The sequence below is a fragment of the Oryctolagus cuniculus genome, chromosome 1 (genome assembly GCF_051225735.1).
Source record: "Oryctolagus cuniculus isolate XC-2025 breed Fujian yellow rabbit chromosome 1, ASM5122573v1, whole genome shotgun sequence".
Classification (NCBI taxonomy): domain Eukaryota; kingdom Metazoa; phylum Chordata; class Mammalia; order Lagomorpha; family Leporidae; genus Oryctolagus; species Oryctolagus cuniculus.
The window spans coordinates 8,518,806-8,541,974 of record NC_142867.1 but is presented as its reverse complement, the minus strand read 5'-3'; the positions used below and the strand labels follow the sequence as shown (position 1 = coordinate 8,541,974).

The 23,169-nt window shown below is 55.8% G+C and overlaps 1 protein-coding gene across 2 annotated transcripts; it reads right to left on the bottom strand.

Annotated features, from left to right (window-relative positions):
* Positions 1-1,879: 1,879 nt before the first annotated feature.
* Positions 1,880-22,335, bottom strand: SLC22A8 (solute carrier family 22 member 8). 2 transcript variants are annotated; one of them, XM_008274325.5, is made up of 11 exons: positions 21,869-22,335; positions 20,856-21,212; positions 7,923-8,026; positions 7,250-7,404; positions 6,626-6,794; positions 4,991-5,114; positions 4,695-4,810; positions 3,613-3,827; positions 2,839-2,947; positions 2,496-2,699; positions 1,880-2,406 (listed from the first exon to the last, which is right to left on the bottom strand). In XM_008274325.5, the coding sequence occupies exons 2-11, from the start codon at positions 21,186-21,188 to the stop codon at positions 2,307-2,309; spliced, it is 1,629 nt and encodes a 542-aa protein (XP_008272547.3). In that variant the 5' UTR covers positions 21,189-21,212; positions 21,869-22,335; the 3' UTR covers positions 1,880-2,306. The 2 variants fall into 2 exon arrangements, with proteins under 2 accessions (XP_008272547.3, NP_001075590.1); NM_001082121.2 differs by lacking the exon at positions 21,869-22,335 and having other exon boundaries at positions 1,885-2,406; positions 20,856-21,190.
* Between the last annotated feature and the right edge of the window lie 834 nt (positions 22,336-23,169).

Below are 23,169 nucleotides of genomic sequence, written 5' to 3'. Positions count from 1 at the left end.
TAGCTTTTATTATGACTAATGGTGATTAATATTTATATGAATGACTATTGGTTTCAATAAAATATATTATTATATTATGTTTGTAATGTATGACTAAAATTAATCTCACCTGTTTCTTCTTGCTTTTTACAAATGGCTGCTAGAAAATCTAAAATTACATTTGTGGCTTGCATCATATTTCCACTGAACAGCAACTGGCGCAGAGGCTTGAGGCAGAGGCCGGGAAAGATTTCTGAGAACATCAGTGAGAAAGGGAGGAAGAGGGTTACTTATGGGATTGTTTGTTTACAAGGAACTGAACCCCTTTAGTTAGCTTAAACTAAAGCCATATATATTTGGAGAATTAAAGGGTATTTAATAGAATCCAGGGTTTGCAGAAAGTATATCTGGCACTGATGGGATCCGTGAAAACCAATGGGAATAATCTCATCACCCCTTTGATCTGGGCCTTGTGGTCTCTTGTTCTCTTTTTTTCGCTGTGCATCTGCTTCATTCTCTCTGCAACTGGTACCCTCTGCTCTGCTTGCATCCGGGCCAGCCTTGCCTCATGTGAACTTGCCTTAGAACAAGAGACTGACTAGAGTCTCCCTGCCGTGGTCGGATTGTGGTTTCCCCTCACAGCCTCATGTTGGGGAAGCTTTGTCCTCAGTGTTGTGGTGGTGAGAGATGGTAGAGGGGTGGCATTGCCGCACAGGGGTGAAGCCGCTATTTGTGGTTCCACATCAGAGTGCCAGTTTGAGTCCCAGCTGCGCGGCTTCTGACCTAGCTTCCTGCTAATGCACCTGGGAAGATGGTGGATTATGGCTCAGATGTTTGGGCCCTTACCACCCGTGTGGGTGACCTGGATGGAGTTTTGGGCTCCTGGCTTCAGCCTGGCCCAGGCTTGGCTGTTGGAGAGTGAGCTAGCGAATGGAAAATCTCTTTCTCTCCCTGTCTTTCACTCTCTGTCACTTCACCTTTTGAATAAATAAATAAATAAATAAATAGTCTTAGAGCACCAGAAAAGTAACAGAACCTCTAAGAGGGGGAGCACGAAGGCACGTGACTAGGTCACTGGGGGCACTGCCCTTGGGAGGGATTAATGTGATTCTTCTGAGGCCCTGGAGACCTATGGAGGGGGTGGTTATAAAAGGTGTGGAGTTGAGGTGGGCGGGACCTGGGGTACATGGCAACAAACTGTCTGTCAGGCATGTGGCTGGGACGTGGCTCAGAGATTCGGGGTGAGCAGGACAGGAGGATGAAGATTGGAGAAGGGTGGCTCCTGTCCACAGCCACTCCGGGCTGGTACGGTCAACTGCTCACACGCATTCTGGCACATGTAGACCCACATGTGATCTTTCCAAACACAAGGCTGATGAACACATGTGTCTGTGCACTCACACCTGCATGCTGCTGTCTGAACACCCTCCAGAGCTCCCGCATCGAAGTTAGGCACGTTCCGGGGGTAGTAAGAGGTGCGGTCTTTTGGGTTGTGGTTGAATCATGAACCCTACATCCTCCTGAACGGCTTTAACACCTTATAAAAGGGCTGGAGGGACCTCGCTTGAGCCCTTGGTGCCCTCTGCCATGTGAGGACACAGTATTCACCCCTTTGGACACATGACAAAGCAGCAAGAAGACCCTCAACAGACACAGCATTGCTGGTGCCTTGATCCTGCGTTTCCCAGCTTCCAGAACCATGAGCAACAATTTCTATTGTTTGTAAACCACTAGCCTGTAGTGTTTTGCTATGGCAGCACAGGTGCACTAAGACACACGCTCGTGTCCGCGGAAGCCTGGCTCGCATGCACCCGTGTGCCTGTATCTGTATATACACGCAAGAACGGGCAGGCGGATGTGCGCACTCACACGTCCACACCTTGCTCCTGAGCAGCATGGCTTGAGTTATTTATTGCTGTTTATTGAAACCTCCCATGGAAGAAAAGCATTGAGAGAAGGGACAATGGTCTCCTTTAGGACTGATCACCCCAGGGGACCTCAGGAGTCCTCAGGGGAAGGAGCTGGGACATGGGGGAAGGTGGGCAGTGAGGAAGGGCTGGACAGAACTGTAGAGCTTGGGCTGCAGGGGGATGCGTGCAGGGCTAGGTGCAGAGGGGCCTGTGGCCAAACCTTTGCACTTGCCAGGGCTGTACCAGGGCTGGTGATGATGGTGTTGGCGGAGATGCCTTTCCCAGATCTCAGAAGGCTTTGTCCTAGGAGCGTACACCCCTCCCCTAACCCTCATGCCCCCCCAAGGAGCTCAGAGGTAGGCCTGGCCCTGGTGGGGATCAGTCTTTGGAGGGCAGGGAAAGGGGACTCCATTGTCCTCAGCTGCGGTCCACGCCCGGTCCTGAGGGCTGCAGAGGGATCCTCTGGGACGCCTTTTCTGCCTCGGGCTCCTGCTTCAGCTTCTTGGACTGCAGGAACCTAGGGACACAGAACTCAGGGAAAGCCCTGGGCCCAGACCCACCTCTCCAAGGAGGACCGCCAGTGGAGCCCAGAGGTGGGGGACTGACCAGTTTTCCATGTCTTCCAGAGTCTCTGGCAAGGGCTGATTGAGGGTCTCCGGCAGGAAGAGGGCAGCAGAGCCTCCCAGGAGGGCGACAGTCCCGTAGATAATATTGGGGATGAAGGGCTGGATCTCGCCCGTGATTTTCACCAGTGGGGAGATCATGCTTCCCACGCGGGCCCACACGTTACTTATGCCCATCCCTGTTTGTCTGCAAGGGTTCAGAGCAGGGATTGGCAGCCAGTGTGTGGGGGCTCTCAAAGGGTGGCTCAGGCACCCCTGGGTGTGGGGCAGCAGGATGCCACAGTCCCCCCTCCCCGCCGTATCCCCAGTCCAGGTCTAGCACCTACCGAATTACTGTGGGAAATAGTTCACTGGTGTAGAGGAACAGGCAGCTGAAGGAGCCAGACAGGCATCCCTTCCCAAACACAGCCAGGATCGTCCTCAAGAGGGACATGTCTGCAGAGGGAAGACAATGTGGGCCCTGGGGGGTTGGGGAGCAGCTGAGTGTTCTCACGCCTTAGCAGACCTGCTCTCTCTTTTTGCTTTGCCTGCCAGGAAGCCCAGATTCAAATTCAAAGCTGAGTAACAGCTGCCCTGTTATTCCAAAGGCTTTGCGTGCTTGTGCCCTGCTGTGTTTGTGTTTTCCTCTGGATCTGATTCCCTCTTCCCGCGTGTATTTTGTTATATATGTTCTTGCCCTAAAATACCTCAAGTTCCTTTGGAAGGATGTAAGGGTATTAAGAAACAATATGTATGTGAAATAAAAGTGGCTTTTCCAAGGTCACGGTGGAGTAGGTTGTGGGTCTTCCTTGAGCCCCGGGCTCCGGTTTTTCCTCGTCTTAGCTCATCCTCTGCACTGACGTCACCCAGGACACACCCAGTCCCTAAGCAGTTCCTCACACTGTCCAGACACCACTGCCGCGCTCAGCCCAAGTCAGATCTGGAAAGTAGCTTTGATATTATCTAGCTCAATTGAATTACTCTCTAGAAGACAGACCTGAGCCTCAGAGAGTGCAGGGACCAGTTGAAGGCAACATAGAGAATTAGAGGCAGAGGCAGCAGGACTGGGGTTCCCGGCACAGCGTTTTCCAGAGAATTCTGGGGGAGCCCCAGCGTCTCACCCATGGGTACAAAGATGAGAGACAAGATGGCTGCTCCTGCTAGGATCAGGGCGGCACCCTGAGTGATGTGACGGCCCAGATAGCTCAAGGACAGGATGGTGATGAACTTGGCGGGGATGTCGACCCCCCCAAAGATGATCTGCAGGATGTAGATGTTGACTCCAAATTCTTCCACACCCATAGCCAAACTGTAGTAGGCAAAACCGGTGGCAAACCTGAGGGGGGCAGAGAGGGCTTGGTTAGATCTGCAGCTGGTCTGATGCCTCTCCCCCGCGGGCTGTTGGGTCACCAGGATGAGGAGTGGTTTCATCTCTTGTGCCAACAGCGACCGACTGATGGGGGTTGCCTGAGAGCTGCTTTGAGGCTTCTGCAACTGTGTCTGGGCTCAGTGAGGATGTGCAGGGATCTGCTAGTCATGTCTAGGGTAGGGCGGCCAAGGTATTCCTAACTGACTAGCGAATGTTAGGACTTGGGGGAATCTCATGGACCGAAAGAGGCAGTGAGCAATGTCTGCTGGTTGGGTAGCAGTTGAACGTCTGGACTGGGGAGGTGAAAGTCGCGCTGGCCATGTGGGTCAGATGCGCTTCCTTCCTTTCTTAGAACTGTGGGATCCCTTTTGAAGGGTTCCTGGGCAAACTGGATCCCAGTCACCTAGTGCCAGGTCACAGAAAGGGCTTTGAGGGAACTTTAGAATGTCAGACAGAAGACAGAACTTGGGAGACATCGTTTCTGTCTGCAGGTCTGCAGCCCAGAGGCTCAGCCTTGCTCTGTGGGACTCCGCAGGGTAGACAGGGACAGGGACAGAGGGGCAGAGTGTGGGAAAACTGCTGGGCCTGGAGCAGTTGCCCTGTGGATGGGGTGTGTTTGTGTGACCCCAGGGGGAAGAGACTCAAAGATCGCACCTGGGTGCGGTGAAGGGATCCAGCAGATCTTGGGGTTGGGGGCTGGGCTGTGGTGGCTCAGGGGAGGGGATCCCCTTGATTTCTGTCGCAGGTGCGCTAGGCCTTGCCCTCAGGTGAACCTGCTGGAGGCCTTGTTGGTTAGCTCTGGCAAGGTGTGGGCAGGGAGGGGTGCTGGGTTACCAGGCCAAGGAAAGACACAAGGTCACGCGGCGAAGGATGGGTGTCCGGAACAGGTCAGCTGTGCTGTACTTGGCCTTGGCCAAAGAGATGTCCTTCTGCAGGCTGAGTTTGAGCTCCTTGGGGGTAGAGGAGGGGCACCGTTACTGAGCAGCTGGAGGGCAGGAGCAGGGGAGGGAGGTGCGGGCCTGGTGTCGCTAGAGGAACTGCCTCGGCGGGGGCGGGGGGGGGGTGTCTGGAGTGCTGCTGGCTGTGAGCAGGGGGAAGGGGCAAAGTGTGGGGTCCTGCTTGGCCCCTACCTCCAGGCTCAGCTTTTCTCCCTCCTCCTTCTTGCCGTTGAAGGTGGCTACTCGCCGGAGGATCTTCAGGGCCTTTGAGGACTTCCCAGCCAGGACCAGCCAGCGTATGGACTCTGGTATCCACCTGGGGGCCAGAGTCAAGTCACAGCCCTTCTCCCCCTTTCCCCTGCCAATCCCCAGGCCCTTCTGGAAGAACATCAATAGCCTGGGCCACGGGGTGGGAGGTCCAGAAACCTGAGCTGCCTTTACTGCAGATTGCACGGAATTTCAACTTGGCTCAACTTTGCACCTGGGTTGCCTACAGCCAGCACAAATTCCAACATTCTCTTCCCCCGCTTCCAAAAGAGTCTTTCCTCTGCCCCCTGCCCTGGCTGCTTGTTATCATTGGGTGTCTTCCTTAGCTGGGAGCCCCAGGGCTCTCGGCCAAGGCAGGTGGGACCCGTGGAGGCCACGGCAAGATCGAGGCTGGGCGCTGGAGGGTCCTGCGTGTCTGCCTCTCCAGCTTCCTCGGGCTGCTTTCCCAGTCTCTCTGCAGTCCCGGGGCAGCTCAGGACTGGGCCCAGAGGCCAGGGTGAGGGCTGTGGCCTAAGAAGTGGACGTGAGAATCCCTTGATTCTCTCTGCAAAGGGCCAGCCCTGCTGGGAGGTGGCATGAGCAAAGCATGCATGGATCTTGGGATTGGTGAGTGGGCCGTCACCGCCACTCTCTCTTCCCCCATTGCTGGCTCATGCTGTGCCCTCCCCGAGGGCCCCCAAGTGAAGAGGATGGAGGAGGCAGAGGTGTGGAGAGAAGGAAGCGGTGTTTGGAGAAGTCTGGTCCAAGGTGGGGTCTGCTTCCCTGTGGGCACTCAAGACCTGGCTCCAACAAGGCCCTTGGGGAGAGGACACTGGTCCCCTGGCCTCAACCACTGCCCCCTGCTGACACGTGCAGCCTGCTGGTCCCAACCTTGTCTCCCCTCCTGGCCTGTGGTTTCTGCTTCTGCCCTGCTAGTCCTCTCAGCCTGCTCTCACCAAGATCGTCAGGGACTTCCTTCCCAGTACCACGGCCAGGGCCTGCATGCCTGCCTCCTCTCCCAGGGGAGCATAGACGCAATGGCCACCAATTATGTGCAAGGCCCATACAACTCAGCATGATGGGCAGTATTATCTCATTTTACCTAGAAAAACCTTAAGGTTCAGAGTGGGTGAGACTTGCCCCAAGCCACATGAGGAAGGGGCTTGGGCTGCGGTCTGTGCTCTGCTGACCACTTGCCCTGAGCTCTCTGGCTCCACCACCTCCTGGAGACCCATTTCCTGCCCTTCAGTGTGGCCTTCTGGGCCATTATTTTGCTGATGGTGCCCTGGTCAGGACTACCGGCCAGCCACACACATGCCTCCCTCTGCAGGAAGTTGAGGCCTCCCTGGCGTTCCGTGCTCAGCATAGCCTGGCCCCGTCCCATCCGCTGCGACGCACCTCCCTTCTCCGGGTGCAGGCAGCTGCTCCCTCCTGCAGCCTTGCCTGCGGCATTCCTGCCCCCTGGCTCTGGGAGGTGGTGTCTAGGGACAGACAGAGTCGGCCAGCCTGGTCAGGCATGGGCCTCCTCTGTTTGGCCCTGGTTGGTTCAAGGAGGGAGGTGAAGAGGAGAGGGCCACGTACCAGGATAAGAGGGAGAAGATGAAGTAGGGAACGGATACGGTTAACTGTAGCCAGCGCCACTGGGGGATGGCGTAAGCCAGGCCAGGCAGAATGAACTGGCCGATGGTGTAGCAGTACCCAATTGCCGTCGACGTGATGGCCCGCATCTTGGTGGGCACCCATTCCACATCTGTGGGAGAGATCCAAGGCACCGCCCTGTGAAGGGGGCACCAGTTCCTGCCGCCTACAGGCTGCCTCATCTGACCCTGACCCTAAGGGCTCCGCAGTGGCACTTTATGGATGCTGTGGCTGTGGCTCAAGGAGGTAGAACCCCAACCGAGACCTGAGTTACCCCCAAGCCCATGTTCTTGACCACCCCCTCAATCTCCTTATCTGTAAGAGGGAATGCCAGTATCATTCACGTGTGTGTGTCCTCGATGCACCATGCACCTCACAGAGCCCAGCCCAGGGTTAGTCCTCAGTGGTGACGGCAGCTATTACTACGCTGTCGTGGTGTTCAGGGGGCCTCTGAGGGCCATGCACTGACCCACAGGGAGCCCTCTCCTTGTGCCAGGCCCAGATCTCCCTGTTTTGACTTCTGGCTGGTGCTCCCCAAGCCCTGCTCCCTGCCCCGCTGCGGCTCACTCAAGATGACGGTGCTCAGGGAGATGCCCGAGATGCTGAAGCCACACAGGAAGCGGAAGACCATGTAGATGGGGAGGGTGGGGCTGAAGGCGGTGCTGGAGCCGCTGGCCGCCAGCAGCAGGTAGCAGCAGGTCAGGATGGGCTTGCGGCCAAACCTGCAGCCCAAAGGAAAGGAGAGGCCAGGTTAGCCACCGTGCACTTGCCAAGATGCGTGACTGTGCAGGATTCAGGGCCAAGGGCTTGGACCCTCTCCTGCCCTCCAGCCAAGGACCAGGTGGGGCAAATTACTCCCTTCCCAGACAGAGCCTTGCTGGTAATTGCTAGTTTTTGACAAGTTGGCACTTAGAGGTTTCAGTTAATGAGTGATTTCCACCTCCACCCACGGAGGAGCTGACTGGGCAGAGGTCAAGGACCACTCATCTCTGAACAGTCCATCTGCCCTGCCTCCACATGGCCACTATGTCATGTGGAAAACCCGGAGGCTTTCCCCTGGGCCTGGGGAGACCAGAAGGCTCAGGTTGTAAGGGCTTCGGGGTTGGGAGAAGGCTGGGCCCAAGGCTGCTCGGCGAGGACTGTCCCTCCCGTCCCTCTCAGCTCTGCCTTGAAGGATGTGCATGGGAGAGGAGTGGTCTCCTGGGGCTGTGCCTCCATGGCGTGTGTCCCAGCAGCTCACCTGTCCGACAGGTCTCCAAGCACGAGGCCTCCGATGAGGATGCCTGCCATGAAGATCGACTGGGCCATCTCCTTCAGTTTGTTGGAGCTGCACACCAAGTCCCACTGCACGAGAGCAAGGGTGGGCCCGCCTGGCTCAGCGCAGAGCAGCCTTCACACTGACTCCTACCCTCCCCCAATCCTCTCTGGGCTGTCAGGAGCCTGGCCCATACCTGCCAGGCACCATTTCCTCCTCCGCCTGGCCAGGGACTCTTTGGGGCTGCCTGTGGGTCTCTGACCCTGGGCTGTGTTATCACAGCCGCCCTCGGCAGGTGTGGCCTTGGAATGACTTACACAGTCCACTCAGCTGCCCCTCTAGACCTGTGTTCTTCTCCCCCTCTTCCCCTCCGCGCCTGCATCCCATGGCTGGTTGCTGACCTGTTATTGCACTCAAGGCTGGTCTCTCTGTCTGCACCCTTGACCTCATCTCTGTCCCCCATAGGGACCCTGCTCTATTGCACCCCACATCTGCTGCCCCCCACCTCTGACTTTCCTGCTTCCTATGTCTTTTCAAAGCTCTTCCAGCTGTGATGAAGTTAAGGACCCCAGATCAGGGGAGAGGATCCTGGGTGATCTGGGGCAGGGTGGGGTTGGGTGGGGGAGTCTCATTGTCATCATGTGGGGTCTTTCCAGCCAGAGCTTTCCCAGGTGCCGTCACCGTGAGATGTGACTGCAGGAGGAAGACGCAGAGAAAGACAACGTTGCTGGCTTTGAAAATGGAGAAAAGGTCCCAGGGGTGTGCACAGCCTGGAAGGTGGAAAAGGCGGGGAAGCAGATGCCGCCCACCCCGCCCCGCCCAGAGCCTTGATTTTGGCTGAGTGAGATCCACACGGGCCTCCTGACTGTAAGGCGGTAACCTGCGCAGCGCAGAAGGAAATCCTCTCCTTAGCTCTTCCACACTTGCTCTGCTTCTCCCTTCCCTTCGAAGCCGGTCTGCTTGAAGACGGGCTGCACTTGGGGTCATCTCCTGTTCCGTTCTCAGTCTGCACCACCATCCACTGCCACCGAGCTCACCAAAGCCACTGGTGACTTCCTCTCCAGGCACCGCGGACCTTCTGTGTCCTGGTCCGGCTGGGCCCTGCTGCCCTCGCCCTCTCCAGGAGCCCTTCCTGCTCTCCCCCGACTCCTTTCTCTCCATGGGCTCCCACCTCCGCAGGGCACTCTTGGGAGCCTCCTTGCTGCCCACTTTGCCCAGGCAGTGCCTTGCGTTCCCCGGCCTCAGTTGCTATTTTACGCGGTGCACTCTGGATCCCTGTCTTCAGCCCCTCTGCTCTCCTGGTCTCCAGACCAGCAGATCCCACTGCCGCCTTGAAAACTCCATTGGGTGATGTCACATGCACCTCTCAGCCACCTGGGTGATGTCATACAGACCTCTCAGCCACCTGGGTGATGTCATACAGGCCTCTCAGCCACCTGGGTGATGTCACTCACATGCACCTCTCAGCCACCTGGGTGATGTCACTCACGCACCTCTCAGTCACCTGAGTGATGTCACATGCACCTCTCAGCCACCTGGATGATGTCACTCACACACCTCTCAGTCACCTGAGTGATGTCACATGCACCTCTCAGCCACCTGGGTGATGTCACATGTGCCTCTCAGCCACCTGGATGATGTCACACGCGCCTCTCTGCCACCTGAGTGATGTCACACACGCCTCTCAGCACCAGGGTGATGTCATACAGGCCTCTTAGCCACCTGGGTGATGTCACTCACATGCACCTCTGAGCCACCTGGGTGATGTCACATGCACCTCTCAGCCACCTGGGTGATGTCACTCACATGCACCTCTGAGCCACCTGGGTGATGTCACATGCACCTCTCAGCCACCTGGGTGATGTCACTCACATGCACCTCTCAGCCACCTGGGTGATGTCACATGTACCTCTCACACTTCACAGCACTTGTCACCCAGTCCTTGCAAGGTCCCAATCTCACTGACTGGCAGCTTTCTTTTTAAAATTTTTACTTGAAAAACTTGTATGTTATTTTCAGTTGACCAATAATAATTATATTGCATTCAGGGAGAACAATGTTTTGATCGATGTGTACAGTGTGGAAAGAGTAAATCAAGTTAATTAATGTATCCATCACCTCTCTTCCTTGACATTATTTTGTGCTGAGACATTTGAAAGTCTCTTAGGATTCTGAATGTTCCCAGCACTGAAAAAAGGATGTGTGCCCGAGAGGGCAGATACACCGATGACCCTGTTCTAATCACCGCACAATTCATGCAGGCATTGAAATGTCACACTGTACCCCACACGTGCACAATTCCTATGCATCAACGTCAACAAATACACATTGAAAACTTAAAAATAAGATAAAATAAAACATTTAAAAAATCTAGTTGCCAGTGTTATGCAAAGGGTTATGCTGCTGCTTGCAATGATGGCATCCCATGTCGGAGCCTTGGTTTGAGTCCTGGCTGCTCCACTTCCGATCCAGCTCCCTACTAGCATGCCTGGGAAAGCAGTGGGTGATGGCCCGACTTCTTAGGCCCCTGCACCCATGTGGGAGACCTGAATGGAGTTCCTGGCTCCTGGCTTCAGCCTGTATCAGCCTTGGTTGTTGTGGGGGGGAGGGGAGAAAGCAGCAAATGGAATATCTCTCTGTCTTCCTCTCTCTCTGTCACTCTCTCTTTCAAATAAATCAACAAATTTTTCAAAAAGTAAATAAGTTATTCTCTTAGATTTTTGGAATATGCAGTATCACTGATTCTAGCCAGCCTCGTGTGTAACGTATCTCAAATCCCCTCCAGTCTACCTGAAGCTTTCTGCCTTTTAACTGGTAGCCCCCATTCCCTTGCTCCATCCGCTGTGCCTCTGGTAGCTGTCAGTCTCCTGTCCTGACTGTTGATCAGATTCCATATGTACCTGAGAGTGAGATCCTGGTGGTAGCCCTCCCCTCCCTCTCCTACTCCACAATCACCTTGTCCTCAAGTTTCCAAGTTTTCAATAGTGTGTGAATCTGGATCCTCCTCTTCCCACCACCCTGGCCTCAGTGTCTGCCTCGCCACCTTGCACTTGGTTAATGACAGACACTGTTTCCTGGAGGCACTGTCCCGAGTAAGCTGGCTTAACTCCTGTAGTTTGTATAACAACCTTATCACGGGGGTGCCAACATCACCCCCACTTTACAGATGAGGAAACTGAGGCCCGGAAAGGTTTACAACCATATGACAGTCTTGCAGCCTTCAATCTTATCCCCTCCCATCTGTTCTTTGCCTGATAACCTAACTAGCTTTCTGAGACATCACTCAAATCAGGTTCCTGCCTTGCCTAAAGCGCTCACTGGCTTCCTCTTGCTGTTTGGGTGCAGATAAAGCTCAGTTAACATAGATTTATGAGGCCGTCCAAGCTCTGGCCCTGGCCTACCTGTCTGGTCTAATCTCCCACTAATCCCCAACACACACCCTTTGTGCCAGCCATCCGGACTTACGTGTGTAATGAGGTGGAGAATTTGATTCACTAGAAATGAATGCCTCCCAAGAATGTTGTGGAAGTAGAGCAGTGTGGGGGAAGGAAGCACACATCCCAGGCAGCTTTCCCCACGTCCCTCTGCTGCACTGGGTGAAGATCCAGGTCCCCCGGGGGGTCCCTTCTGCCTGGGAGGGGCCTGCACTGGTGTGTGGGGGCAGGGGACGAAGAGCATCAAGGAGGGAGTGAGGGTGTGAGAGACGCTTCTACTGCGTGGTGCGCCGTGTAAGGCTCCTTTAGAAGACCTACTGTCCGCCTAAATCCATCTGCCCCTTCCTCCACAGCAGACAGCATACTTCCCAGGTCCCCTTGGAACCAGACGGGGGCATGCGATTCTTGACAGCGGAATGTGTACGGAAGAGATGTGTGCTACATCTAGCCCGTGTGCTTAAGGGGAAATCCCAGGCCTGGTAACTTGTATGCTTTCTCCTTCCATTTGGAGGTAACGGTCACAACTTCCGCAACTCTGGAAGCCAAGATGACAGGGCGGCAGTCAGACTGGGCCCAGAGTGACCCCGTGGAGCAGTTCCACCCAACAGCCTAAAATACTGCTACATGGAAAAGAGAACTACTTTACGTCGAAAAGACAAGCATTTCGTTTTCTTGAAGCCATGCATTATGATTGGCTGTTTTTGTTATGGCAACTTGACTTACTCCAATGCTTTCCACCAGAAGCTACAAATGGAAATTAGATTGATATCTCAATCCCCACCGTATTTATTGCCTGAAGGAACCCAGGGTCTGTTTGGATCATGAGAGGGTCACTATCAGACTAGCTTGGATTAGTTTGAGGCTGCTGTCTATTCCACTCTCTGAGACCAGATCTGAGGAGCTTGGTTTCTCCTGTGAGACTTGTGATCATGTAGATGTTAGAATAACTGGTGCAAACCCATTCCTACCAGAAACAAGCAATTTATAGAGAATGCCACTCCTGGAATGCATTTTGAGCTGTGCTTAGAACGTGCTGGAGTCCTTACAATGGCTTACGAGACCCTGCAAGGCCTGCTCCCGTCTTTGTCTCTGCACCGCTCTGCTCTCACCTGCTACTGCTCTCCCTCGCGGGCTCCGCTCAGGTCACCTTGCTGTTCCATAAGCATGTCAGGCTTGCTTCTGCCTCCGAGTCTTGGCATAGGTCACTTTCTTTGGAGTGTTCTTCCCCTGGTATCCACCTGGCTCCTTCACCTCCTTGAGATCTTTGCTCAGATGCTACTTTCTCAATGGGACCCTCCCCAACCACCCTATTGAAAACGACAGCCTTGGGGCTGGCAGTGTGGTACAGTGGGTTAAGTCATGTCCGGCGATGCCAGCATCTCGCCTGAGCACTGGTTCAAGTTCTAGCTGCTCTACCTCTGATCCAGCTACCTGCTAACGTGTGTGGTAAGATGGCCCAAGTACGAGGGCTCCTGCCACCTGTGTGGGAGAGCTGGATGAAGCTCCTGGCTCCTGGCTTTGACCTGGCTCAGTCCTGGCTGTTGTGAACCAGTAGATGGAAGATCTCTCTTTCTGTCTCTCTTTCTGTAACTCTGCCTTTCAAATAAATCAATAAATCTTTAAGAAAAATGGCAACTTTCCCCTCCCCTACTTTATCTCTCCATGGCACTTCCACCTATCAGTCATCAGTCATACTTTTCCATTTTTTTGTTAGTTGTATGTTTCTCCTTCAAGAATATCAACTTGATGAGGATAAGGCTTTTAGTCTGTTTTGTTTACTACTGTACTTTGATTGCTTAGATCAACGATGGACACAAATAAATAGATACTTGTGGGGTTGAGTGAGTGAACTTCCCATGGAAAGAGTAGACAGAAGCAGAGCCTTAGAAGTTAGAGACAGAGGCCGGCGTTTCCAGTATGGGTGAAGTGTCTGGCAGCCTGATGGGGGCTGCTGGGCAAAGGCGTGGGAACAGAAGAGCACATCAGTGTGAGCACGAGGTATAGAGAGAATGAGAAGAATTTAAAGGCATCCTCAGATTTTAGGGGATAGGAAGACACTTAGGGCAAATCTTGGTACACTTTTTGTAGCTAGCTATGTAGCAAGCTTCTCCACTGAGAAGGCCCTGTTAAGAAAATCTGTAGGGGCCAGTGCTGTGGTGTAGTGGGTAAAGCTGCTGCCTGCAGTGCTGGCATGCCATATGGGTGACGGTTCAAGTCCCGGCTGCTCCCCTTCCGATCCAGCTCTCTGCTGTGGCCTGGGAAAGCAGTAGAGGACAGCCCAAGTCCTTGGGCTCCTGCACCTGAGTGGGAGACCTGGAAGAAGCTCCTGGCTCCTGGCTTCGGATTGGCCCCAGATCTGGCCATTTTGGCCATTTGGAGAGTGAGCCCGCAGATGGAAGACCTCTTTCTCTCTCTGCCTCTCCTCCTCTCTCTGTGTAACTCTGACTTTCAAACAAATAAATGTCTTTCTTTTTTAAAAAAATCCTGTAGCAGAAGTCTCTATTATTAATATTTAAAAATTTATTTTGTTTATTTGGAAGAGAGAACGAGCGAGAGAGAGAGAGAGAGATCGATCCTGTCCGCTGGTTCATTCCCCAAATGCTTGCAACAGCTGGGTCTGGGCCAGACAGAAATCAGGAGCCAGGAACTCAGCCTGGGTCTCCCACATGGGCAGCAGGGACTCACTTGAGCCATTGCCTGCTGCCTCCCAGGGTGCACATGAGCAAGAAGGCGGAATTGGGAGTGAGTCTGGACTGGAACTCAGGGGCTACTGGAGTCACAAGCAGGGACTTAACCGCTGGACCAAATGCCCACCCCCAAAGCCACAGTTATGACGCAGAGTGTCATTTGTGTTTCCATTGACTGTGCCTCCACGCATGGGCTAGGCCATGTGGAAGTCTGTAAAGTTCCCTGCAGTTGCACTTGTTTTTAAGGCTTTTGCACCGGCTACGATCCCTTTATTCTAATAATTTTGCCAGCCCTCCCAAACTCACATTAAGTACCTGGAACTTCTGTAGGTGCCCGGCACAGGCAGATGCTCACTCACCCTCTGTGAAGCGGATGTGTGGCTGGGAAGCGCAGAGGACGCCCCATGTAGGGGAAGCGTCTGCCACTTCTCCCTCACCCCCCCAGCATCCTGCGCTTCGCTCAACAGGGTGCATTCTGCACCCTGGTTACTCACTTGTTTTCCTCTCCTGGGCTCCATAACCTCACTGAGGACAGAGATTGTCTCATTTGGCGTTTTGTCCCTGGCAGCCAGCAGAATAGTTGGTGACTATTAAAAGTTAAAGTACTTTCAATGAATAATTAATGAGTAAACAGGGTTGGGGTTATTATACATGTTTTACTGAAAGGCCCAGATAGAGAGAGGTATCTTGCTGGATTGGGGGAGCCAGTGCCTCAGCTTCCCGGTGCTTCTGCCTCGCCCTGGCCATGGCCTTGACCAATCTTCCCCATCCACTTTGGGCAAGCCTGCATGGCGCTTTGTCTTTCAATATCCTAGTACACTGTTCTTGGCTTTCTTTTCCCTTTCTCGGAGCATAACTGAGCCTTCAGGGAGTGGATTCTAGAAGGGAAGGAGAGGAAGCTCACTTGCACATCTACCTGCCTGGCTGGATGCACCACAAAGGTGGCAGTGTTACTACCATGGCAGGAGGCAGCTTTGCAAGTGTGATAACCCTGTGTCATAGGTGCTACCTATCTTCCTATACAAAGAGCCCAGGCCCAGGGGGGAACTGATTTGGACAATGTCAAAGCAGAGACTCAAACTCAGGTTTGTTGCACCATGATCACAGCTCCCTACTGTGTGCTATGTACCCTACTGTGTGCTGTGCTCTGAGCGGCCACTGGAAGGTCAATGCACAGGACTGTTGGTCTGAGCCACTGGAAGACAGTGGAGCCCAGGATGGAATGGGATTGTGGTTGAGGAGGCAGTCAAGGTCAGAGCCATTCAGACTGGTCTGTTATCAAGGCCAAAGTGTGAGGTGAGGATGGGCTTAGCAGCTAGAGCAGCAGAAGAGAGGTCAGGAGGCCACCTTGGAGGGTAAGGCAGAAGGTGGGTCATGGAAGGTGAGGGAAAGCCCTTCTTGTTCAAGGTTGCAGGCACAGGGGACCACACACATGGTCCCCATCCCTAGAGCAAGGACAAGTGAAAGGCCTGCCTTAGCGAGGTGGGGGTGGGGTGTGGTTCGGGAGCCAGGCTGCACCTTGGGGAGTCAGCACTGTGCATCCTCAGAGCCCTGGCGGAGCCTTCGCGGTGGCACAGGGCCAGGGAGGATGAGCCAGGTGCCTTGGAGGGAGTCAAAGGGATGTGAGTCCCCAGCTCCGCCGTGCAGGAGCTGTGTGTCCCTGGGCCAACTGCTTAACCTCTGCGCGGCTCAGTCCCCTTGTCTGCTTCCCAGGGCTGTAAATGATGTGAAGAATGAAAAGAACCCAGCACTACTCCCGGCAAACACTGGGCATTCAGTGTGCACCGCTGTTTCATTGTTATTGTCATGTCAGCATACGGCCTGTGCTCACAGGAACCCATGCCCACCCCTTCCCCTTGAAAGCCTGGCTCACCATCCCATCCCAGAAGTGCCACCTCTGCATCTGAGCCCTGTGTGCTCCTCTTAGAGTAGGGACAACAGTGCCTGAGTCTCAGGGACACAGGAGAGGGATGCAGTGCTGGGGGTTTGTATACAGTTGGCACCCACGGATGACAGCAGCCTTAAGACACCGCGCCCCGCCTCCTGGCCCCATACCTTGGCCCATCATCAGGGTCTTTCTTGGTCAGGGCTGTGGGTGAGAGTCAGGCTGTCCAGGAAGGGGCTTCCAGGTCCTTACCCGGGAGTCAGATTGACAGCTGGAGAGAGGTGGGAAGAGGGGTGCCCGGGGTAGGGCAGAGATGGGCTGGAGGGGCAGTGAGGCTGGAAAGGGAGATAAGAGGTGGGCAAAGTCTGGGAGGTGGAGAGCCTTTGGGGATGGAGGCAGAGTGGCCAGAGGAGACCGGCTAGAGACTCCTAGGGACTCGCAGGGGAGCCTGCGTCTCCAGCAGCTGCCTGGGGCTTGCAGAGGTTCCAATGGGGGATGGGCCCCTTGTGGCCCTGGAGACAGGGAGGCTCAAAGCCCAGAGAAGAGTCTTGGGGTCTCAGGGGAATGCACCTCTGCAAGGCCAGGCCCACGCCCCCAGGTCACAGGGCGGAGGGTAGTGGGGTGGGGCTGTGGGCTGCACTGTTCTCCAGGAACCCAGCACGCAGCTCCCTGCTCCCACGCTTCCCAGACATGAAAGGAAGCCTTTGTTTGCTTCTAATGTCTGAATAAAGCTCCTTCTGAGAATTCCCCACCTTGCTGCTGCTGCCGCTGTGCCTGAGAGAGGAATTTGTGGTCACCCCTGCCAGGAGAGCTTAGGGGATCACAAGTGGGAAGAGGCCCCTCACTCCTGTTCCCCCACGGAGCCTCCAGCTCAGGCCTCTCCTTATGGTCCTGTTCTGTGGACCCAGGAGAGGGGAGCTGACTTTCCAGGCACCAGGGGAGGGCTAGGCAGGGTCTGGGAGCCTGGGAGTGCAGGGGAGCGCCGAGAAGGCAGACCCCCTTTTCACTGGGGGGCCCTGCCCTCCTGGGGGGATGGACCCTCTGTTGCTGCCCTGCCCACTAAGGAGAGCAGCTCACGCCAACCCTGAGCCCAGTGCTGCACCCCACCCACTGTCTCCTTTAACCCTCACGTTTGCTTTCCTACCCCTTCTCAAGGAGGAGGAAGCTGAGACTTGTCGGGGTCGTGACGCCCCCAGTAAACGGCAGAGTCAGGATGTGACTGCTGGCTGACCGCAGGTCATGATCCCACACTGCGGGGCCAGGAAGCAGCCCCTTGTCATGACTAACTGGGTCACCTGGCCCCGGGGCTTGCTCGTTGCCAGGTACCCACCTTCCTCATCGCCACTCTCCAGGCCCCGCCTCCATGCTGGAAATCCACCCCTCCGTAAGGTCCAGCCCCTGCTCCACCTCCACCCCTCCCCACGCTGGACTGGCCATGGCTGAACCACAAAGGGGAAAAGCCAAGGGCTCTGCCCTTGTAGTGCTGGTCCTAGCCCCTGTCTGGGTCCGGCTACTAAAGGGTCAGTGGTTGGGCAGGGACCCAAGGACCTCTGGGCCTTCACGGTTGACAGTCCTCAAGGAGCCAGAGGCTGATGCAGACAGAAGGGTGCCGGCCCTGAGCCCCGGTGACCCTGTGTCCTGCTGGGATGGTGACGGATGCTGGCTGACCCGGACCTAAGCTGGCTGTTGACTGGGTACGAGCCCTGCTGCCTCTGCTCTTGGCGAGGCTCCCAGGAGCCCTCCTGATGGGTGTCCTGGACAGGAAGCCACTTCCTTCTCAGCAGCTTTCAGTGTCTGCACCCCTGCCTCTGCAGGCGAAGCTTGCACACTGGCCCCCCACCCCTACCCTGCTCTGCGGGGGCGTGTCCTTTGTTCTGTGTTGACTGAATGCTTACTCCACACCTAGCCCTGTGACGGCAGAGATGGGCATGACAGACACCGTCTCTGGCCCGTCGGAGCTACAGCCAGAGGAGAACATGGATCCTTGGAAGGGTTGGGTCCACCCGACACGCTCCTTGGGGCTACAGCGCATGCGCAGTCTCCTGACCGGTGGGTCGGGGGCTGTGCTGTGGGCTCCTGGACCTGCCTTCCTAGGTTCCGCTCCTGAGGCCACCATTTACGAAACATGGTGCCTTGAGTCAGGGACCCGTGCCTCAGTTTCCTCATCTGTGCTAAACTCAGAGAGCTGTTGAGAGGCTCGGATGCACAGGGTGCTCAGAACTGGCTCTGGGACCTGTGAGCACGCGGTAAAGGCTAGTGATGCTGACGGTGGTTTAATTGCTCCCTGCAGGCTCTTTGCTGCTTTGGCTGGACTCTATGTTTCTGGAGGACACAGAAGGTGCCTTTTACTCCTCCTCATCTTCCCCGGAGACTGATACACAGCAAGTCACCATTGCACTGGGAAACTTACAACCCTCCTCCCCCACATCCTTCAGTTACTGTGACAGATGTCAGCTTTATCTGATGGCCCCTCCTATCTGTCATCTCTGTCCTGGATCTCCGGGCAACTTGCTAGTGGGTCTTCCAGACACCCTACAAGCCACTCTCCACCTTGCAGTCAGCCTGCCGGTCCCTGGAAGGTGATCCGAGCACACCACTCGCTGGCTTAGCACCACGGCGTTTGATGGCTCTCATTGTCCTAGGGACAGAGGCCAAATCTTCACCTTAGCCTCAGAGCCAAGCCCACCTGCTGCCCTCCCAGCCTCGTGTCTGGAGGTCTCCATCCCCTACTGCTCACCCCTGGAACTCGCTGTCCTGTTTTGCTCTCTTCATACTTCCATGGCTTTGCATCTGATCTGCCACGCTGTTCCGTCTGCCTGGGGCACGCTTGCCCACTTTTGCCTGCTTCCTAACTCTCACTTCTCCTTCACACTCCTGCACATCCTGCTGGACCTTGCCCCGGCCCCCCAAGGCTGGCCAGGTACCCTTCCCGGGAGTCCCAGGGGGACACTGAGTTCACAAAGTGTCACATTCACTCATTCATTCATTCCATTGTTCTACAAATATTTATTCTGCATGGCACTCCTTTGTACGATGCTGCAGATACAGCAACACGTGAGACAGCTCTGCAACCCTGCCCCTGGAGATCACACATCGCACTCCACTGCCCGTGACCCTGGAGAGGTGGGGCTGTGTCCTCACTGGAGACCCGGCCATGCAGGGCTGGTGTGGGAGCTCTGTGTCCTCAGTATTAAGCATTCAATGTCAATAAGTGTGTTGCGTACTTGATGCATTTCAGGCATCAAGACGCTGGGGAGAAAAAGTGCCAGCACCGGGAGGAAAGGTCATCTGGGCGATGTGTGGGTGACGGTTAGGAGCACAGCACTGGGGCGGGAGCCTGTGCTCAGATCCTGAGTCTGCCACTTACTAGCTACCCAAATGCTCAAGTTCCAGTGCTCCGGTTTCCCTCTCTGAAAAAAAGAGATTAGAATACTATCTCTTGGTGTTGCCGGGAGGGTTAGAAGTGCTCATGTTTGTAAAGCATTTAGAACAGTGCCTGGCACATGGCAAGTGCCTCCTATAGGAATGCACATTTATCACACAAGCACAAAGCTGTCATGCACACCCTGTTGGCAGAGAGTCCTGGGTTCAAATCCTGCCCCTGCCAGGTTCCAGCCGTGTGCAATCCTGGGAACACTGTGGGATCTGGCTGAGCCTCCATTCCCTCATGTGGGAACGAGAAAGAGAGTGATCCTTGCCTGGGAAAGATTCTGTCCCCTGGGCTTGCTGGAGCCCACACCTGCAGGGTGCTCAGTGCAGGTGACGGCTGCGCCATGCAGCTCTTTAACAAGGCAAGGTAAGGGTCCTGCCCGGTAGGGGCTCCTGACCCCCAAGGAGGAGTGAAATCATTGGTCTCTGCTCGCTGCTCAGATACCTCCTCCTCCAGGCAGCCCCTCCCAAGTTGTATGGTTTCCCCCTCTTTTGAGCCCCCTCTAACAGGCACCTCCTTGGACCGCCGATGGATGTTAGCTTTGCATTTCATTTGTGAAGCCGACCTGCTGTGTGGCACTGGACAACTATTTTTCCTCTCTGAGTCTTAGTGTTCTGGTTTTTGATCTGCCAAGGATGATAACAGTCACTTCCAACAGAGCAGCATTCATAGAATCAAAGAAATCAACGTATGCAAAACACCAAGCTCTGCCTGGCAGTCGGGAGCTGCTCAGAAAATGCCAGTTCCCGTTTTCTCCTCTCTGTCTGGTCACTGGCCCCTCGCTGGGCCTGCCCATTCATTGAAGAGTCTGATTTAACTCTGAGTCACAGAGAGGGCAGGTGTAAGGGTCGGTGGATCACAAGGGGATGGCTGAATGGGAGGTGGACCCTCGAGTGGCTGGGTGAGGGGCTGAGCTGTGTTCTGGGTCTGCTCAGGAGGTTCCAGCCATCCACTCCACCAAGTCCCTCTCCACATGCCCTCCCAAATCGTGGGGCCTCTGTGGAATTTTCCTTCTCTCCCCCCTTGGCTGGTTAACCCTTGCCCAGCATTCATATCTCAGCTCCAGGGACACCTCCTCCGTTGCCCAGGCCCTCCTGCCCCACACCCAGCCTAGGGGAAGGTCACAGTCAAAGGTCACAGTGCAAAGTACTTTGCAATTTTCCCCCTTTGTGTGGTGATTTCATGAACTGGTGCTCCCCCAACCCTTGCCCTGGGCTGTGGACCCCCATGGGGGCAGGGACCGGTGCCTTTCTGTATCCCCAGAGCTTAGCACTGTCCCTGTCCCAGAACAGGCCCTCAATAGCCAGCAACTGAGAAAGTGCTTGGACTCCGAGTGTGGAGAAAGCAAATCTCCCGGCCCCCCTGCACCTGCACCCAGACCCTTCCTCTTGGCCTGCCCAGAGCCCATCCTCAGGTCCTGGAGCGTGCCCCAGCCTCCCCTCCCGTCTCTGAGTGGTGCAGGGCGTGGGGTGCCAGGCCTACCTCTGTCACAATGGTATCCCTGGTGCTGTTGTAGACCCAGCCGTCCAGGCATGGCTCGGTGGCCCCCTGGGTGTCATTGGGCAGGCTGGCGTTGGGTGGATGCACGAACCGGAGGCACCGTTCAGTCTGTCCGTTCTGGTTTACGGGGAGCACCCAGGGCCCCGCAGAGGCGTTGGGAGGCGGGCGACAGTGGTGGCTGGGCGTGGTGGCCGTGAAGATCTGCAGCAGGTTGTGGTTGGCCATGCCCAGGATTGGGAAGCCCAGCAAGGCCACGTGCAGGAACTGGAAGGGGCCCATGCTGCCCACACGGTCCAGGATCTCGGAGAAGGTCATGGTGCCAGGTGAGGCGAGCCAGAGCTGCAGGGAAGGCACCCGCCAGGGAGAGGGGCGTGTGTGAGAGTGATGTGTGGGCTGATGGAGGGGTCCCAACCCCCGTGGGAGCCCATGTGTGGACAGCAGTGTATGTGCACACGTGTGAAGGCACAGAAGCCCACGCATGTGTGGCCACAGAGGCATGTCCCCAGCTGCTTGGACAGAGACAGGGTACAGGCGTGAGTGTGTGGATGCAGAAGTGTCTGTAGGTGTGTTTCTGTTTGGGCTGCAGCAGGCGGGCACACATGTGCACCCCTGTGGGTGTGAGTGTGTGTGGTCACATGTGCTGCATGCATGGAGTGGTGTGGGCACACAGTAGGGACCAAGGGGCCCAGTCCTCCATGTTGGCCGACACAGGATGGACTGCAGAGGTGGGTGGAGGATGTCCCCGATTGCTCCGGGCAGACACAGGGTTAGTGGAGCTCAGGCTGCCTGCTGGGCAAAGGCGGCCCCCAGCCCAGAGCCTCTTGGATTTTGATTGTCCCCTGGGGCTGGGACAACCATGCCAAGGTATGGGAAAGAACCCACCTAGGTCCCATCGCATACTAAGGCATTTAGTCAGCACGGCGAGGCAGCAGGCCCGGCCTTGGGGGGAGTGGTTCCTGGGAGCCTGGGCTTGGGGGCCCTCCCCCCCTCCTCACCTGGTGGCTGGGGCAGGCTCCGCTGGGGGCTGTTGGTCAGTGCAGCCGAGGGCCTGCTCTGTGACGGGGTCCGGCGGCCGCTGGAGTTGGACAGCTCAGCTCCTCTGAGCTGTGTTTGTGCCTCCCCCAGGGGGGCTTATATAAGGCATAAGCTGTTTCCCAGGCTAATGTTTGACTTTCTTTGGAGGATTAACATCACCGGAAGGGAGGGTGCTGTGGACCCACCGAGCCCAGCTCTCCTCAAAGGGCTGCCTCAGCGAAGGCTGGGTGGGGGTGGAGCGGCGGGGCTGAGTCCGGCAGAGCTGCTGGCTGCCGGGAGGAGGGTCCAGGAGGGTGTCTGGCCTGAGCCTCCCAGTCCAGGCTCCCTCTGAGCTGAGAACAACCAGTGGGACAGGTGTGGCAGCCCAGGAGCCGTGGCCTTCCTCACCAGGTCTGCCTACCTGGGGTACATGTGTGAGGATTTGCCTGCCTGGGTGTTAGGGCACACACAGGCAGCAACTGTCCCCCCCCCCCCCCCCCCCGAGCAGCCAGGGCCTCCTCTGTTTGAGCCCCTCCCATCCTGTCCTCCACAGACAGGCTCTTGGCTGGTCAGCTGCATCCCTCTGGGGACCAAAGACAATTCCTCCTCTTGATTCTTTATCTTGGGTATGATTTTAATTATATAATAATGTTTACTTCTTGCACAAAATGTCGGTGACACAGTCAAGCCAAAAAAACCCCAAACCAAAACCAAACCATGGGGTCTTCCCAGAGATCCTGCCCAGACGTGTGTTCTCACTACCCTGTCCTGGGCAGAGACTTTAGTCCCAAACTCGCTCCAGCAGTAGCACTCTCCCTGAACCCTCAGGGCGGTGCTGTTCCTGCCCCGGCCTTAACCATTAGGGAACTGAGAGGTTAACTCACTTGCTCAGGGTGCCCCAGCCAGGCAGAGGCAGGCCAGGCCAGGGGCAGAAGTGGCCTCGGGCCCGCGTCCATCCGGAGCCAATATTTTCTACGTGGGAAGTCTGCTGTTCTCTGTTGCCCCTCTTTTATCGGGGGTCTGACCTCACCCCCGCCTGCCCTGAGCTCTCTGCTTCCAGCTCCCACCACCCTCTGGGAGCTGCCCCTACCCCCTAACCTGCTCAGGGGAGGCCTGGCTGGGGATCCCCTTCTCCTCTGGGCCCCCTTGTCCACCAGAGCAGCATCCAGCGGCCTGCGGCCAGCCTGCTCCTGTAGCTCCCCCCAGCACACTCCCTGCAGGACAGGGTCCAGCCCCTCCTCTCTGCTGCCCACCTGGGCCCAGTGTTATTTATGTTCTGCAA

What these genes read in the sequence shown, in the direction of transcription:
- SLC22A8 (XM_008274325.5), bottom strand. Translation starts at nt 21,188, where the DNA reads ATGACCTTCTCCGAGATCCTGGACCGTGTGGGCAGCATGGGCCCCTTC. An exon ending in GAGAAAAGCTGAGCCTGGAG is followed by an intron (nt 4,811 to 4,990) that starts GTAGGGGCCAAG and finishes TCTACCCCCAAG; the next exon opens with GAGCTCAAACTCAGCCTGCA. An exon ending in TTGTGTCTTTCCTTGGCCTG is followed by an intron (nt 3,828 to 4,694) that starts GTAACCCAGCAC and finishes TGCCCCCCTCAG; the next exon opens with GTTTGCCACCGGTTTTGCCT.